The sequence below is a fragment of the Sturnira hondurensis genome, unplaced genomic scaffold (genome assembly GCF_014824575.4).
Source record: "Sturnira hondurensis isolate 20B ecotype Veracruz unplaced genomic scaffold, ASM1482457v3 Scaffold0006437, whole genome shotgun sequence".
Lineage (NCBI taxonomy): Eukaryota > Metazoa > Chordata > Mammalia > Chiroptera > Phyllostomidae > Sturnira > Sturnira hondurensis.
This window is the reverse complement of record NW_028079068.1, coordinates 3265323-3280710: the sequence shown is the minus strand read 5'-3', so window position 1 is coordinate 3280710 and position 15388 is coordinate 3265323. Positions and strand designations below refer to the sequence as shown.

The following is a 15388-nucleotide window of genomic DNA, read 5'->3' as shown; positions in this document are numbered from 1 at the left end:
AGCGACCGGGAAGGGCAACATTTCCTGAGAAACGAAGTGACTCAGAGCAGGAATCCGGACTGGTGACCCACAGGGAACACCTGTGCCGGCTGCAGGGTGCTGGATGAGTGGTGCACGGCATTCTTCCAGGCCCTGCTGCCCGGGCCCCAGGAGCAGATGAGGGAATGACTGTGGCTGAGTACCCAGCACAGGGCTCCGCACAGCTCACTGTGTTGTACCTGGAGCCACTCAATACTGATGAACACGGTGTTTGCTTATTTTCCCACAAAGTTCTCTCCTCTCCTTCCCCACCCCAGCTGATTCCAACTTCTCCCAAGATAAACGGAAGGGAAATTCAAAGAAAACATCATTGATTAGGCCTCACTCTCTGAATAAACGTTGAAACAGATTTTGCAGTCTGGCCAACGTGAACGCTGGGAACATCAGGAAATCATTTCCAGCATTAACATGGAATATATTTAGCATGCAGTCTCTATCCAGCTAGGTTTCCGAAAGAGGCAGAGCATCTTACGGCGAACGCAAGGGTCTGGGGGGAAAGAAAAACAAACCTGAATGTCAGACCTGGCTCAGCCTCCTATTAGCTACGTGACAATGGGAATATTATTTAGTTCTTCTGCAGCTTATTATTGAAAAGACAAAATGAGGCTAGTAGTAGCCCTTACCTCGTCGGGTTGCTGCGAAGAAGAAATGAGAGATGGTGCTAAAGCGCTTAGCAATCAAGAAATCTAAGTTTGAACATCGTGAGCTGAGGGAGAAGACCCTTAAACCCTTTTTATAAGTGAAGGTCAAGCAACAGACCCGCAAATAGCATCCAGTCTGTCCTAAGCAAAACACCAAGCATCTAGGAAAAACACTAGAGGCCCCGGGAACTTGAGAGGGACATATGGGACCGTCTGCTCCTTATAAAAATTGCTTAATTTAATCAGAAACCTCTGGCTTTCAAGGGGCCTCACTGAATAGGAGGAGGAAATAGATTTTGTCAATCAGGATCTTATGTCAGACCCTCAACATTAGATGTGGAGGCGTGGTTAAATGAGCCGTGAACCGCAAGATGAGAGACGCATCCTGTCCCATTTTTTTCTAGTATCTGCCCTCACATAATTAATAATAGTGGCTTTCAAGAGTGGTCTGTATTTGTTCTCTCTTATAAATCAGGGTGAATCTGAAGTTTGAGCAGTCTATGAACCAACTCCTAAAAATGACAGCTAATCAGTTTCAAAAAAAAAATAAAGACACTGAAAACTTTGTAAATTCGCACCAAGCTGAACACAAGTGGATGGCAAAAACACACGACGGTGTTTTAAAATCAGACCCCCAAATACTCAGTTTTCTATGTTGTAGCTGTGTGTGTTCACCACACGGTGCCAGCTTACCTTGAAAACATTTAGATGTGCCTATTTTTTTAAATACATGCAAATTTTCAAAACACAGCTATTTGCATTTGAAACGATTCTTGATTTACAGGAAATACTCATGGAACAATTCCTGTGAACAGCAAGATTCTTCAGATTATAAAGAAACGATGTGCGGAAGAATCTGCATTCTGTTCTCTACAGTTCTGACTGTATCCGTGCATTTAAGGAATTAATAAAAATAACTAAAATCTTCGTGTCAGAAAATAGCAAAGCAGGAGACCTTAAAGATCACGGAGGCTAATCATTTCATTTTATTTAAAAAGGTCCGTGGAAGCAGGTGCGGTGAAATCTCAGATCATCCTGAGACTGGAACCCGCGTCCTGATCTGGTGCCCCGGGGACCTCATCGTCACCCAGAACTGAACCTCCTGTTTTCCTGTGGACTGTTTGATGCCGTGTTTTGAAATGCCTCCAAACCAGCCATTTTCAGCCATTTTCATCTCACGGCACACAAACACTAAGTTACTAAACTTCTGCAGCACAGCAAAAAATATGTTTTTTCTCAATCTGACAAAAAAAATAGGTATAATTTTGATTCATTCACCATGGACGGCTATTGTTGTGTTGGTGGTGGTCATTTTGGTATTGGACACACCCTAAGGGAAAAGAGGTCAGTGCCCCTGACTAAATAGCCGGGTACTGCATGCGTTAAAAATCCTCGCAGCCCACCGGTTGAAAATCGCTGCTCCAAACATCAGCTGTCAACAGAAGGGCAGATCCATCTGGAGTTAAACGAAGTGTCACAACAGATACGCCACACCGAAGAAAAGGCCCAGCCCCATGGGAGCTAATTTCATACATAACATCTCTGGCAATCTTGGGCTTCACTGCACTGGAGCTACGAAGACCTGGGGCCACTAATTTATTCAACCGATATCTGCTGTTTTTCTACGGGCCCCAAATCTGGGAATCACATGAAATAAGGCAGGAATAGTCCCTCATAGTCCATCAATGGCAGCAACCAACACTTAGTGAAGGGTTCTGTGTGCTGGGCACGGTACTAATGAATCACACAGGTTCCCGCATTCAACACGCCCAGTGTACGGCCCTATGACATATGTCCTAGGGTGACTGTCATTGTACAGATGCAGAATGAAGCAGAGAGAGATTAAGTAACTTAACCAGTGTCACACCACTACTAACAGACGAAAGTGAACTTTGAAACCAGCCTCAGGGCCTTCATCATTAGCCTGTGTCCTAGATGGACTCCAAGTGAATGGTCGGGTTTAAACCCTGACCTACAAATAGTGAACTATATTCTAATGGTAATGAGGCAGATACAAAAGAGAGCCTAGGCTACTCTAAGATTATCTAAAATAAAGATCTCATTACTGTAACCTAGGGCTATTTTCACTACTGAAGAATTTGTCACGACTTGTCAATGTTACACGGACTTTGACATTCCGATATATAAAGTGCCATATAAATAAAGGTACTGGTAGCAACGTTGAGGGAAAGGTACGTTTATAACCTTCGGCATTAACCGCTGACACCAACCTGACTTTGTACATGTGAATTCTGGTTCCGGAGGAAAAGTCCCTTTGCAGTGGTGCAAACTCGGAAAATGGTTCTTCAAATGACCCCGCCCTCCGTCTTGCACTTTTTTTTTTTTAATACACAGATCAGGTGGTGTTTTCTCCCTTCCCTTTTCACATCCAATTCACAAGATCCTCATTGTGAAGTCTGCCAGACTTTCATTAAGTCTCTTTCCTTTGCTCCAGTTTTGGAGATGCCCGTCATCAGTCACTCCGGCACATGCAAATCTGGTCTCATCCTAATTATTCATGCCCATAATTACAAAGAAGAAAAAACAGATTCATCCCCTCATCCTTCAAGTTTGATTGATTTATGCCAAATAAGGGCGATTAAGAGACATATGGACACCTTCATCGACCTGATGAAGAGCTTCCTCCCTCACGTGTAACGCTACCCATCCCGATCTGTATTAAATGAGCTGGAGAACCAGGCACAGACACTTTGACCACAGCACAGTGACTGAATCACAAATCAGGGACCAGGAGCTCACGTCCACCCGCATCCAGCTCTCTAAGCCACGGTCCAGCCTGGCTCTGTGTGCACCTGGAAGGGGGCACCTCTTCCTTTGCACAAAGCCAAGCCGTGTGCCTGGAGGGCTCAGTCCTCCCATGGCACGGTTTTGTAAATTTGCACCAGGCACCTGACAGACTAGCTGGATCCCCAGAATTATCCCACCCTGTGAAAGTCACCTGTTCTCTCTGGCGCTTGTTTTCCCCATCTCTAAAACGAAAGGATGGACAAAGTAAATTCTAAGCCTCCTCCCATGTCTAAGACGCTAAACAAGAAAAGTTTAGGCTTCTCTGAGTTTTTCAGAGATGCTGTGTTATCTGCATAAAAGGAAAAAACAGCTGAAAACAGGGACGGAGCGGCTTCCTATGGGACCTTGGGCAGGACTTCTCTGTGGACACCGGTTCTGGTTCTCCTGCTGATCTCACAAGGGGAGGTCTTCACCCCTGGTTCCTCCCTCCACTGGGAAGAACAGCGCCATTTGTCCAACACAGGGTAGCGGCCAGAATAGCCAATGGGAGGGTGGCTGTGAAAGGGTTTGGCGAATACAAAAAGTGTGCCACAGATGTGTCTGCTGGGTCCTCCCGGAGGCTTTTTACCTTCCAGACCATCCAAAGGCAGCTCTTTTTGGACATTTGCCCCCTGACTCCCTTCTTCCCTATTTTTCCCGTTTGTCAATAGAACAGAGGGGAGTGAACAGCTGCTCCCAAGCCTATTCTTGCCAATTGCAGAATGGGCTCAGCTGACCAGAGAAGGCTGGCACAGGGGCCTCAATGATTCCTCCGGGTGCTGCCCAGTAATTTTGCTCCACTGTCACTTCAAGGTTGGAAAAGGAAAGGAGCAGCCTCTCATTGCAACAGAGAACATCAACCCCTCTCTTGCCTTGGAGTAAAATTGAAGGGTAAGCCCTCCACAGCAAGGTACTTCTGAGTAACCCCCTCTCCGCAAAGTCCTGCAACGGGATTCAGAAATGAGGCCCTCTAAGAAACTGAAGCGCACACTCTGCATCGGCAGCCCGAGAGGCACGCTGTAGAATTGCATGTTCCGAAATAAATTTAAAGTATCTTGGTTCATTAGTCCTGGAGGAGAGATGGGCTTCCTCCGTTTCCCACTCCAGATTTTATTCACTCCATTCTGGGGGCAAAGGGAGACTGAATCGGTACTGCTTGGCAGGAACGCTGGAGGTTTGATGTGAGGCATCTCCTCAGGGAGGATGCCTGAGGTCGGGCTGCATGGGAAGTTCCCCTGGGGCCTCCGCCTGGCTGCCCTGTGTCTCCACTTTGGCAGGGCCAGGGGTACAGGGAACATCCATCAGGCTGTCCTCAGGGACTCTCCCCAGTCACTCCTCCAGCCTCAAAAGGGGAGAACCAGAGAATGTCTCGCTCAGAAAGGGAAACGGGAAATTGCCGAAGCAGCCCAATCCCTTTCTCCTTCCACGCCAATCAGCCCCAATGCTTGGCTCTTCAGTGTATTCTGAAGCCGTGCAAATATTTAACCAAGGGAACATCTCTGGAAAGCTTCTCTGGCTTGCTGGTGTTGGAATGTCCAGCCCAGGACAGTCATTTTCAAGAACCACCACCAAAAACGAAACCCACCTCGACTTCGGCTGCTGTCAGAGCAAAGCTGGCTGGGCTATTCGACCACACCCTGTGTGCCCGGCCGCAGGAACACTGCAGGCAACATGAGCTTTAGAGGTGGTCCTGGGGGCAAACCCCAGTCCTGCACATGCTGAGCAACTGGGCAAGTTATGGAACCTCTCTGAGCCTCAATTTCCTCATCTTCAAAACGGGCTAAGAAATCTTCCCTTGAAGATTTTTCTAGTTTTGCAAACTAGAAAAATACATGTAAACAGGCCAATGAAACGCCTGTTCCAGCGTGGAAGGGCAGTACCATTTTCGCTTGCAGCAAGCCATCCGCCTCTCCTCCCGTGCCTCCCACCGTAGCAGAAACACGAAAAAGGAGAAAAACCAATCCGGCTGATGCCGTGCCCAGGGAAGGTCTCACTATACAATCTCCTTCATTGGACTAGTAAGAGACAGCAAGTGTGCAACGGTCAGCCTGCTGCAGGCACACACTCCTGTGCATACACATTGGAGGTATTACTCATTCCAACGCAGTTTATAGATGCCTCTGCACACAAACCTGACATTTGCAATACTCAGAGCAAACACAGATAGACACGGGGAAGGTGGAGGTTGGAGAAGAGGGCATGTAAAAAACATGCCCCAACTTAAAGAAGAGAGTTAATCCCACAAGGTTCCTTCTGGCTTATCTCTGATTCCAAATACGTCACATCCCTCCATACGCTGACTCCTTGTTAGGATCACGGAGAGGTCGTGGTTGACACAGAAAGATGTCCGCAGAAAGCACAGGCGGTTTTCCGAAGGACACCTGTGCCCGAGTGACGGAATGACCCAACCCCCAGGGGCTGGGCTGGATTGGAACCTGCTCGCCATCATGACCACCTGTGCCCAAATACCTATTTGAATCACTGCAAGTGCCGGTCCCTCGGGGACTCGTGGTTGAAGCCAGGACAAATGTGGACGCTCGCTCCAATTTCATGCATTTGCAATGTCATGGGTGCACTTGAAAAAGTGCACTTGAGAGTTGAAAACAAAACCTCTTAGTCCTAGCTATGCTGAAAACCATAGGGGCTGCTATCCAATAACAAACCTCTATGCTAATGCCTCTACGTCTACACACACAGGGCAGAAGCCCGATTCTGGTTCTCTTAAACAGATTCTCGTCAGGAACTTACATCTGCCTTACTGGGTACCTGGACAAAACTTACCAGGAGTCCCCAGCACGTTTCAGTGGCCGAAGTCACAATCTCTCCCAGCCTCTACTAATTGAAACACCGACTAGCAATTCTTTAATAATGATCTCCCATAAATAGTTCCTGGCTTGAGTCAGATTTACAGCATGCCTCCTTCCACGGAGGGGAAGAGACGAACGCTCGTGTATTGTTCTCAAATGCCAAAGGCAGTTCTCTGGCTCGGAGGCTGTTCCCAAACTGATGCCTGCCGTTCCTCCTGCCACCCCCGCCACCCTCACCCACCTACTGCCACACAATTCTGTCAGTCCTGGCAGCAGCGGAGGTGGGGGGGTGGGCGTGGGGGGTGGGCTGTTCCCTCCACGAGGAAGAAACAGAACTTTAAGATCCTTTCGAGTCAGGGTCCCCTGGCGGTAGAGAACCTGAGGTGTTCTGGGGAGAAGCAGAGCTTCAATTAAGGAAGCACCCAGGAGTCAGCCTGGGACCACCACCCCGGCCGGGTGTGCACGGGGACACCCCCGGGAGCTCTCCATCACCTGCACTCTCCCCCGAAGACAGGCAGGACCTGACCCCGCAGGCCCAGGTGCACAGCAAAGTCATTTCGGAGGCAGAAGCAGGCTCAGACTGACGTGATGAGATCAATATGCAAACCACAAAGGAAATGCTCACGGAATGAAAGCCCCGGTCTATAAATAGCCTATGTTTCATTCAGGGCTACGGCAAGGAAGAGAATAAATGACTGAGAGGAAAAAAATTGAAGTTAGGAAGGAAAAATTAAGTGTGTGAGTGAGGAAAAAGGGCTTGGCCCAGAAGTAACCCCAGCAGGGCTAACATTTTTATATAAAATGGAGTTTGTTCTGTAAAGGGATTCATGGGAAGATAAGACACGGAAATGTGAGACTGTTTCATTATAATCCTAATACCTAACATAAGGGAATTCTGCTGGGAATCAGACTTTTAAAATTGTCGTGAAGTCGTAAAAACACCCATTTGTAGGGTTTCGCCTTGCAAAGTGAAGGCTATATTTTTTTTCTTTGGGGCAGGTGGAGGACAAGCTCCTTCCCATTCTTTTTGGGGAAAGCCTGACTCCCCCCAACCTCACCACCCCCGTAAAAGAAACCCAGTCTACAATCTTCAGACTAACATATTCAGTATCTATTTAAGGATGAAAAATGGCTGCACGAACAGAACTGTGTGCACGGGGGTAATATGGGGGGTTTTGTTTTTGTTTTCCTCCCAAAGCTTGACTTAGAACTGATCAATCCTTGAGATTCCGGTTTGTTCTTGAGACACCCTGCCAGCATCTCCAGACTTCTGCTCCTGGGAGACAGAGGCTGGGATCTCAGGAGGGAGGTAAAGCCCCATCCTCCCTCCCCAGCCCATCAAAGAAAGGCCACGCGGAGGTGACACGGACTGGCCAAAGCGCAACCTGGATGGGCCGATGGAGTCCCCAAAGGCGTGGCTTGAGCCCGCATAATCCAGATTTGGGTCAATGTGCTGTCAATTATTGCATTATATTGTCAGGGACACAGCAGACAGCCATAGTGTGAAATGTCCTCAGGAGGAAAGCGGGTTCACTGGCAGTCATTCTGGATGTAGTAATCCAGAGAAGGTGTTTGTTTGTTTGTTTATTTTTAAATGCCTTGACACAGGGCAAGGAACTCGGGTCTGGACTCTCAAGTATGGAGAAGCTTGAACCAGTGCCTGTGGTGGGGTTGGGAGGGAGGCGAGTCCAGAATGAGCAGAACGGGAGTGCCTGATGTTAGGTTTAGGTCTGAGGCTTCCTAAGTTCACCTATGTCTGGTCCCAGCTCTAAGTTATTGTCTGTGGTTGGCTCGCTTTAGCCTCAAGGCCTCAGTGTGTTTTCAGTGAATGAGGGAAAACACAAGAAGAGGGCATTGTGGTGGCCACCAATGGAAGGCACAGTGCAAGTCCGCTCCATGGTGCCAAGGCTGGCAAAGGGGCGAGATGAGGGCACCAGGATGAGAAAATCTATAAGACCTCTTACAGCCCTGGCTGGGTGGCTCAGTCAGTTCTAGCGTCATCCCATACACCAAAAGGTCTAGGGTTCAATTCCCGGTCAGGGCATGTACAGGAAGCAACCAATCAATGTTTCTCTCTCACATCAATGTGTCTGTCTGTCTGTCTCTAAGAATCAATAAACATATCAAGTGAGGGTTAAAAACAAACAAGCAAATAATAAACAAACTCTTAGAGAATACCCAGAAGGCAGGACACTGCAAATTTCTCAGAATCCCTTTCAGGGATTCTGAGAGTAAATTATTTCCAGTACTTTGGCTACTGAGATTCCTTGCCATTATAACTTAAGACAAAGAAAAAAGAATGGAATCTAATTTTTTTTAACCACAGGTGAAGGTCAGGATGATGCCAACACGGACCGAAGTCACTGTCACTAGACCCTGCTGCAAAACCACTAGTTCCCCCCACGCCGGGTCTCCCTCCCTCCAGCCCCTGCACCGGAGGGCAGCTACACGCCTAGATCTGCGCAGCGACACGGGGGCAGCAAGGATAGCCAATGTGCGATTTTTCCGCGCCGAGCAGTTATGGTGGCTGCCGTCACCAGGCTGTCTCCTCCTTTGCTGTCGAAGATCCCATGTCGAGATGGGATGGCAGAGTCACAAGAAGAAGGCGACCTGGACCCTGAGTCAAAGGGAGAGGAGAGCACCCCACCCAGCCCACCCCCTCACCCCACGCACACACCCAGCCTTGACTCACACTCCGTGGGAGCAGAAAACACTCTTGCGTTGGGTTGAACGGATCAGATGCTGGGGCTTATTTGCTATGGCAACAGACTCCAGCTTGCCTATCCTAACAAATGCAAACCCATTTTACAGACAGAGAGACAAGGTTGATAAAGTATAAGACGCGTGTCCAAGGTCAGTAATCTATTACTATGGGAGGGAAGAGATTCCAAATCAGGTTCTTCTTAGCTCTTCATTTTGTCCGCGTATCACCATCACCACCATCACCATCACCATCACCATCACCACCATCACCATCAAACACGACCTGCACCCAAACGCTGATTCTACAACACAGCTCTGCAGATGATGAATGAAGGCACAAAAAAGGAGAGACCAACTCCCAATTTCTTAATCACTAAGAGTTGAAACAAACAAACGTGCCCAAATCATTCCTTACATAACGCCATTGCCATTCTATTTTTCCCTGATCCTCTAAAAACTTCCAAGTACAGATATGTCTACGGTTGGCATGAATGAGTCAGGCACGAAACCGAAACACAGAATACGATTTAAAGGTGTAACCATGAACATGTAATCTTCTTACACACGTATGGAGAAAGAAAAGACTCGAAGGACACACCTAAAATAGTGACTTATCCATCCCGCAGACCTCTGTCGAGTGTCTACGTGTTGAGTGCTGTTTGCAACAGAAACAGGGCACATGAAGGACAGACAACATCTGAGCCTCCTGGGCAGCTTACATTCTTGTATGATTCCTTGGGAAAAAAAAACAACACAAAAAGGAAGTCATGGGGAATTTTTATTTTCTTCTGTGTATTTTTTTATTTTTCAATTTTTCTAAAGACCTCATTTTACTGTCTATAAAATAGCTTTGTATTTATCGGAATAGACTCGCTAGATGATGTTACTGTAACAAAAAGACCCTGGGATCTAATTGGTGTAGCGCAACTAGAGAGGATTTTTGCTCACTCGGTGTCTCATAGTATACTGCTTCTATACCATCGAACATTTATTTTAATCCACCCTTCTCAACCTAATTGCACCAAGCAAATCATGATCCAGTCCTTTGAAAACCTTTAGAGAAATACTAGTCAGAATGGAGAGAGGGCATCTTAAAGACATGTGGGTAAGGGGAGGAAATTATGACTGAGGTTATTAACATTTTATAATTTACAAGTTACTGGTTTCTTGCAATAAAATTGCCAAAGAGATAACAATAAAAATTGAGTTGGATGACAAGATAATTTAGCATCTTGCCACACAGACTATAACAGCAACCGGTGATTACATTTTCTGAACCAAATATTAACATGTAAGTTATGACTGCAGGATTATTTATGGAGACAACAGAATGCAGTATTTGAAATGGAAATGCATGGTTGCCGTATCCAAAGTGATCATCAAGAATTTATGAATCCAGCTCTGCCCATTCCACTGTCATTAAACTAATAATGTTCTTACCTTCACCTATGATAAATAGCTCCTCTGTCTCTGTCTTTCAGTGCTCAGATCATAAAATATCAGCTGTTTGTGTTTCTTCAATTTGCAAAACACAAGAGCAGAACACTAAGCTAAGGGGAGATCTGCGGGGCTCGCCACCCTTCCCCGCCGCTCCTCCTGGCTGACACCATCCTCCACCACTTCTAGAGATACCGTTCATTTTTCACAAGCAAAGTCCCCACTCCAACCACAGGCGTCAAAGGGCTGTCACGTCCCACTTTGCTATCCAACGGACCCATCTTACCCAGGATCTAAAGAATTCTTGTTTTTCTCTCTCTTTCACTTTATTTGGAGGGGGGGGGGGCGGTGCTGCATAAAAATTCCTAGTTATTTTTATAACTTTAGCTAACTTAATACTCAATCAGTGGTAGACAGAGGAAGTGAGAGGGAGCGGGGGAAAGTGACTGAAAAGAAGAAATTTTAATCCTGTCCAGCATGGCTCAGTTGGTTGAGCATCATCCCACAAAGCCAAAGGTCTCCGGTTCAAGTCCCCGTCAGGGCACATGCCTGGTTGCAGGTTTGGTCCCTGATTGGAGCGTATGCAAGAGGCAACCAATGGATGTTTCTTTCCCTCTCTTTCTTCCTCCCTTCCATTCCTCCCAAAAACAAATAAATAAAATCTTAAAAGAAGAAGAAGAAGAAGAAATTTTATAGGCTTGATGTTTGACTGAACAGGAATATTTAAGTTTACCAACTTCAAACTTATCATTTTACGTATGAGAAATCAGGATACCTGAGGTTACCCCAAATCCAACTCCCCATCTGCAAATACGCAGGCTGTGCAAGCAGGGACTTGATCTTCTTCACCACTGTGTCCTTGCCTAGGACATTGTTAAATGAGCAAACTGATGTGCAGTGAACAAATGCCATCCCAGAAGTGGAGACAATGTGCCTGAAGTCCTGACTCCAGACAAAGGTGGGATGGATGGGGCTGTTCCCTGCAGTGACTGGGTCTCCGGTGGGACCCAGAATCTGGAGCTCGACATGCTCAGTGGGGTCAGGTAGGAGCCAGAAAACAGGACCAGAACGGGCCGCAGAGACCAGGAAAGTGAAGACAGGCAGAGCACAGTGTCACAAGTACAAGGACACACCACTGGCACCAGGGGGTCCTCCCAAGAGGCAACTGGATGGGAAAACAGAACGGGAGGCCCTAAGGTCAAGCACAATCAGAAAAGAAGGGCTGGGTAAGGGAGGAGAACATGGTCCTAGATAAACCAAGGTAGAGCTGTCAATAAGACATAGTAAGTGCTCAATAAACACCATGTGAATGAACAAATGATTACTGGTTGGCGGAAGTTCAAGGCTCCCCCCATGACCTGTAGGCCATTCCCCCAACTACCCATCCCTATGCCTCCCCCAAATAAAGCCGTAACGGCAGCATATAAAAATAGGGCACTCCAGCAGAGCCAAAAGCCCCACCCAACCTGGGAGGTCTACCCCCATACGCAGTCCCCCAGGGCAGCTGGGAAAAGACAGAGTCCTAAAGCTCTCTGTCAATACTTTACTCCCCCAACTGTGACACTGGGAACTTTGGAGGACAAAGAAAGGACTGGTGTGTTAGATCTTAATGAAGGTCTTTAAGGCCATGAGACTTTATGCTAATAACATTGAGCTATCCTGTGTGGAGACTCTGGCTTAAAAACTGGAGAGAAAAAAAAATACTGTAATAGAATTTAAAGACCAGGCAGTCCGAAGTCCTAAGTTCCATAGACAATTTTCTGCAGCTAACTAGATCTCTTGGCCCCAGTTCCTTTAGTTATAAAATGAATGAGATATTAGTCGAAGATCCCTAATCTACTTTGGTTTTAATCATATTTTGGTTCCTAACTGAGGCCTAAAATGAGGCATCTCTGAGTCTCTAATAACTGTGAATCTCATGCCAAATAGCTGGCCGAGGCTCCTCCATCCCCGTCTTTGGAAAAAAATGAGCCTCCTCCAGCAATGAAGCAAAGGTCTACCTCAGTGAACAGCTGGAGGCAACAGAGCTCTCCTTTACTGTTACAAGAAGCAAGCGTCTCCAGCCACGATCTGCTTCTTCATTTCCATTCCAGTTTCCACCTAACAGAGAGCTACAGAAGTCATTTTATGTCCTCTGAATCTCCTAACAATACGTGCCGTATTTTGCCATGTAAAACACGCACCCACATTTTTTGTGCACATTATACACGGGATTATCATACCCATTATTATACCCATGGTAGGTGTCTAATCATTATACCCATGTATAATATGCGCCCTTATTTTCCCCTCATAAATTTGGGCAAAACCCGTGTACAATATACACAGCAAAAATACAGTATTTTTCTACTGACACTATAGCGCCTGTCAGACATCCTTATTAAATAGCAGGTTCCTCCCATTGGAAAGTTACCTCTCTGAGCTCAGGACGTATTCCATTCCCCTGAGCATCTCTCAGAGCACCTGACAGGCGACCTTGCCCTTGGCAGGGCCTGTAAATATCTCTCCCGACACATGGTGCAGGGGTCTCTCTCCTGCGAGTTTAACTGGTTTAGAATCTCCTTGTGCACAAATCAGGACTCATTCTTCCGTTATAGATCCCCTTAGATATACCAAATCATTAGACTGGTATAATGTTATGTGTCAATTATAATTCAATAAAAAGAGCCCCTAACTATTTCATGCCACTGTACATCTTCTGAAAGTAGATAAAGGGAAAGAGTAAATCAAACCAGAACGTGGCAACTTGAGTCTGTTGAGAGTCAGATACTAAACATCTGAGGCTTGGTGGGCCAGAGAGACTCTGTTGCAACTACTTAACTCCAGGATGTACTCGTGTTTCAATAAAACTTTACTTATGAGAACAGGCAATGGGCCATATTGACCTGTGCACTATAGTTTTCCAATCCCTGGATTAAATCTTGGAACACAAAAACAAAGATAAGAACAACTTATTATCATTTTGCCAATTTCAATGAGAAACATTTGATCCTATATGGACTCTTAACAAGTGTGTTAAGAAAACGTTTTCTTAACACACTTGTTAAGAGTCCATATAGGATAACAACAATATAATAATAACAATAAAAAACTAAAGCAACATCTCCATTCATTGATTATGTCTAGACACTAGCCAATCATTTAACTGTATTTAATACGATGTACATATGACTGACTGTGGATTTAAATACATAACCACAAACAATCTGTCGGTATGTTTCAAAGTCATAAATTCTGTCACAATAACAGTCAGACTAAAACTCTGGCTATTTCTAAAGCCCACCCACAGAACAAACCCCCTTTAGCCTGTTCCAGAAAGATTTTTCTCTGCATAATAAACTCTAGGGGGAGCCGAGAAGAAGGGGTGGGCAGTTAAGTAGGAACATCTGTGGGTGGCAAAGTCCGGTCCCTCCCATAACATAATCAATACAAATATAAGAGAAAAATCAGATCTCACAATCTCCGCAAAGGCATAAATAGGGGTCCTGATTCACAAACTGTAGTCTATAAAGAGGGGTAAAAAAAGGCCCAGTATTTGTTGACTACATTTTTTTTTTGCTTTGGCTACAACTTAGGACAAAAACTCGGCGGTTCCTCCTCACTTACCAGCCATCTGAGGATGAGGACGTTGGCTCTGTGCACCTGTCCTGGTTCCTGCAGCTTCTGCAAAAGAGATTCATCCACCCGAGACTCATCCTTCCAAACAGCTGCTAGCACTCACGGACTCACACGCACACACCAGACACACGCACGCACACTACCCTCCTGGAAGCCTGGGACTCTGTATGCAGTGCAGTCGCCTCAACTCCTCCCCACGTGGTCCCTGAATAATAAACCAAGTTCAGCTTGAGCGGTCTGACCCCGGAGAGGAGAAAGAAAAAGATCGGGTGCCTCCGCCAAAAGATAACAAAGGCTGCAAACCGATCCCTGGGAGCTTGGAGTCAGTTTAAATGGCACCAGGATACTCGCAGATCCAGACACACTCTGGCGCTAGACACTGGCCCGGAAAGTGGATTAGCTGGGCAGATGGCATCAGACTTGGAGCCGGGATCCCTGGGAGAGTCTGCCAGCTACTGTGGGAGCGCCCACCAGGGTATGCAGGAAGCCTGCAAGCATTCCAAGGCCTTTCAGGACCCAGCTGCCCTGTCCCCAAGCAGTCTGCCTATGAGCGCGTACACACACACACACTGAGGGGAAGGTTTACTTGGCCCCTCACTGACAAAGGATACAGAGGGGCAGAGCGGCGGCGGAGAGTCAAAAACACCTCGAGAAGAACGGGGTGTCAAGTCTGAGCCCGTCTGTACCCAAAGGCGAGGCTGACAGAATGTCTCACAAATTCACTTTGCATTCTCTGTGACGCACGATCCACCTTTCTCTCTGTCCAGTTCCCAGTCCTAGGCGGACAGAGGACACGGACTGAGCAATTCAGTTCCTGAACTAAAACAACACGGACATCAGCACTGTTGCGACAGCTCTGGGAGCCAACCCCACCAGCTCCCAGAGAGCAGCCCCAAATGAATGGCAGGGAAACGAGAAAACGGCATCGGGGCCACCTGTCCCACCGAGATGGGGCCATCAGTGATTCTGTTCCAATATCCTTCTTTAAAGGGGAAGGAAGAGGAGACGTGATTTCCAAAAAGGGAACCTAAGTTGCAAATTGTCAATGAGAAGCAAGAAGACAACAGCAGCAAAACGACAAAACAAACTACCGAATCCAGAGTCCAAGAAGACAGAATGAGTGTGTGCGGGGAAGCAAGGAAACACAGCTGACCAAGGACAGAGGGGGCATGGGCCACCTCGGGGCACTCCCGTGTCCGTCCCCCCACAGTTACTGCACTCCTGCCGGGTGGAGAGGGTGGGGGTGCGCTTGCTCCCCCAGCAGCCCCTACCCAGGCCTTACATCTGCCCCTCCCGTGATTCGGGAATATAACACAACCGATCCCCTCTGCAAGGAGATCACCACCTCTGTGTCCT

The 15388-nt window shown here is 46.9% G+C and overlaps 1 protein-coding gene across 5 annotated transcripts in view; it reads right to left on the bottom strand.

Moving 5' to 3' along the window:
* The window catches only part of LOC118989104 (diacylglycerol kinase iota), a 315926-nt gene extending 301160 nt beyond the window's left edge, over window positions 1-14766 (bottom strand). For all 5 annotated transcript variants that reach the window (XM_037049123.1, XM_037049127.1, XM_037049124.1 and 2 more), the window contains exon 1: window positions 14021-14766. In XM_037049123.1, coding sequence (XP_036905018.1) covers window positions 14021-14109 — 89 coding nt within the window. In that variant the 5' untranslated portion in view covers window positions 14110-14766. The remainder of the gene's footprint in view (window positions 1-14020) is intronic.
* Between the last annotated feature and the right edge of the window lie 622 nt (window positions 14767-15388).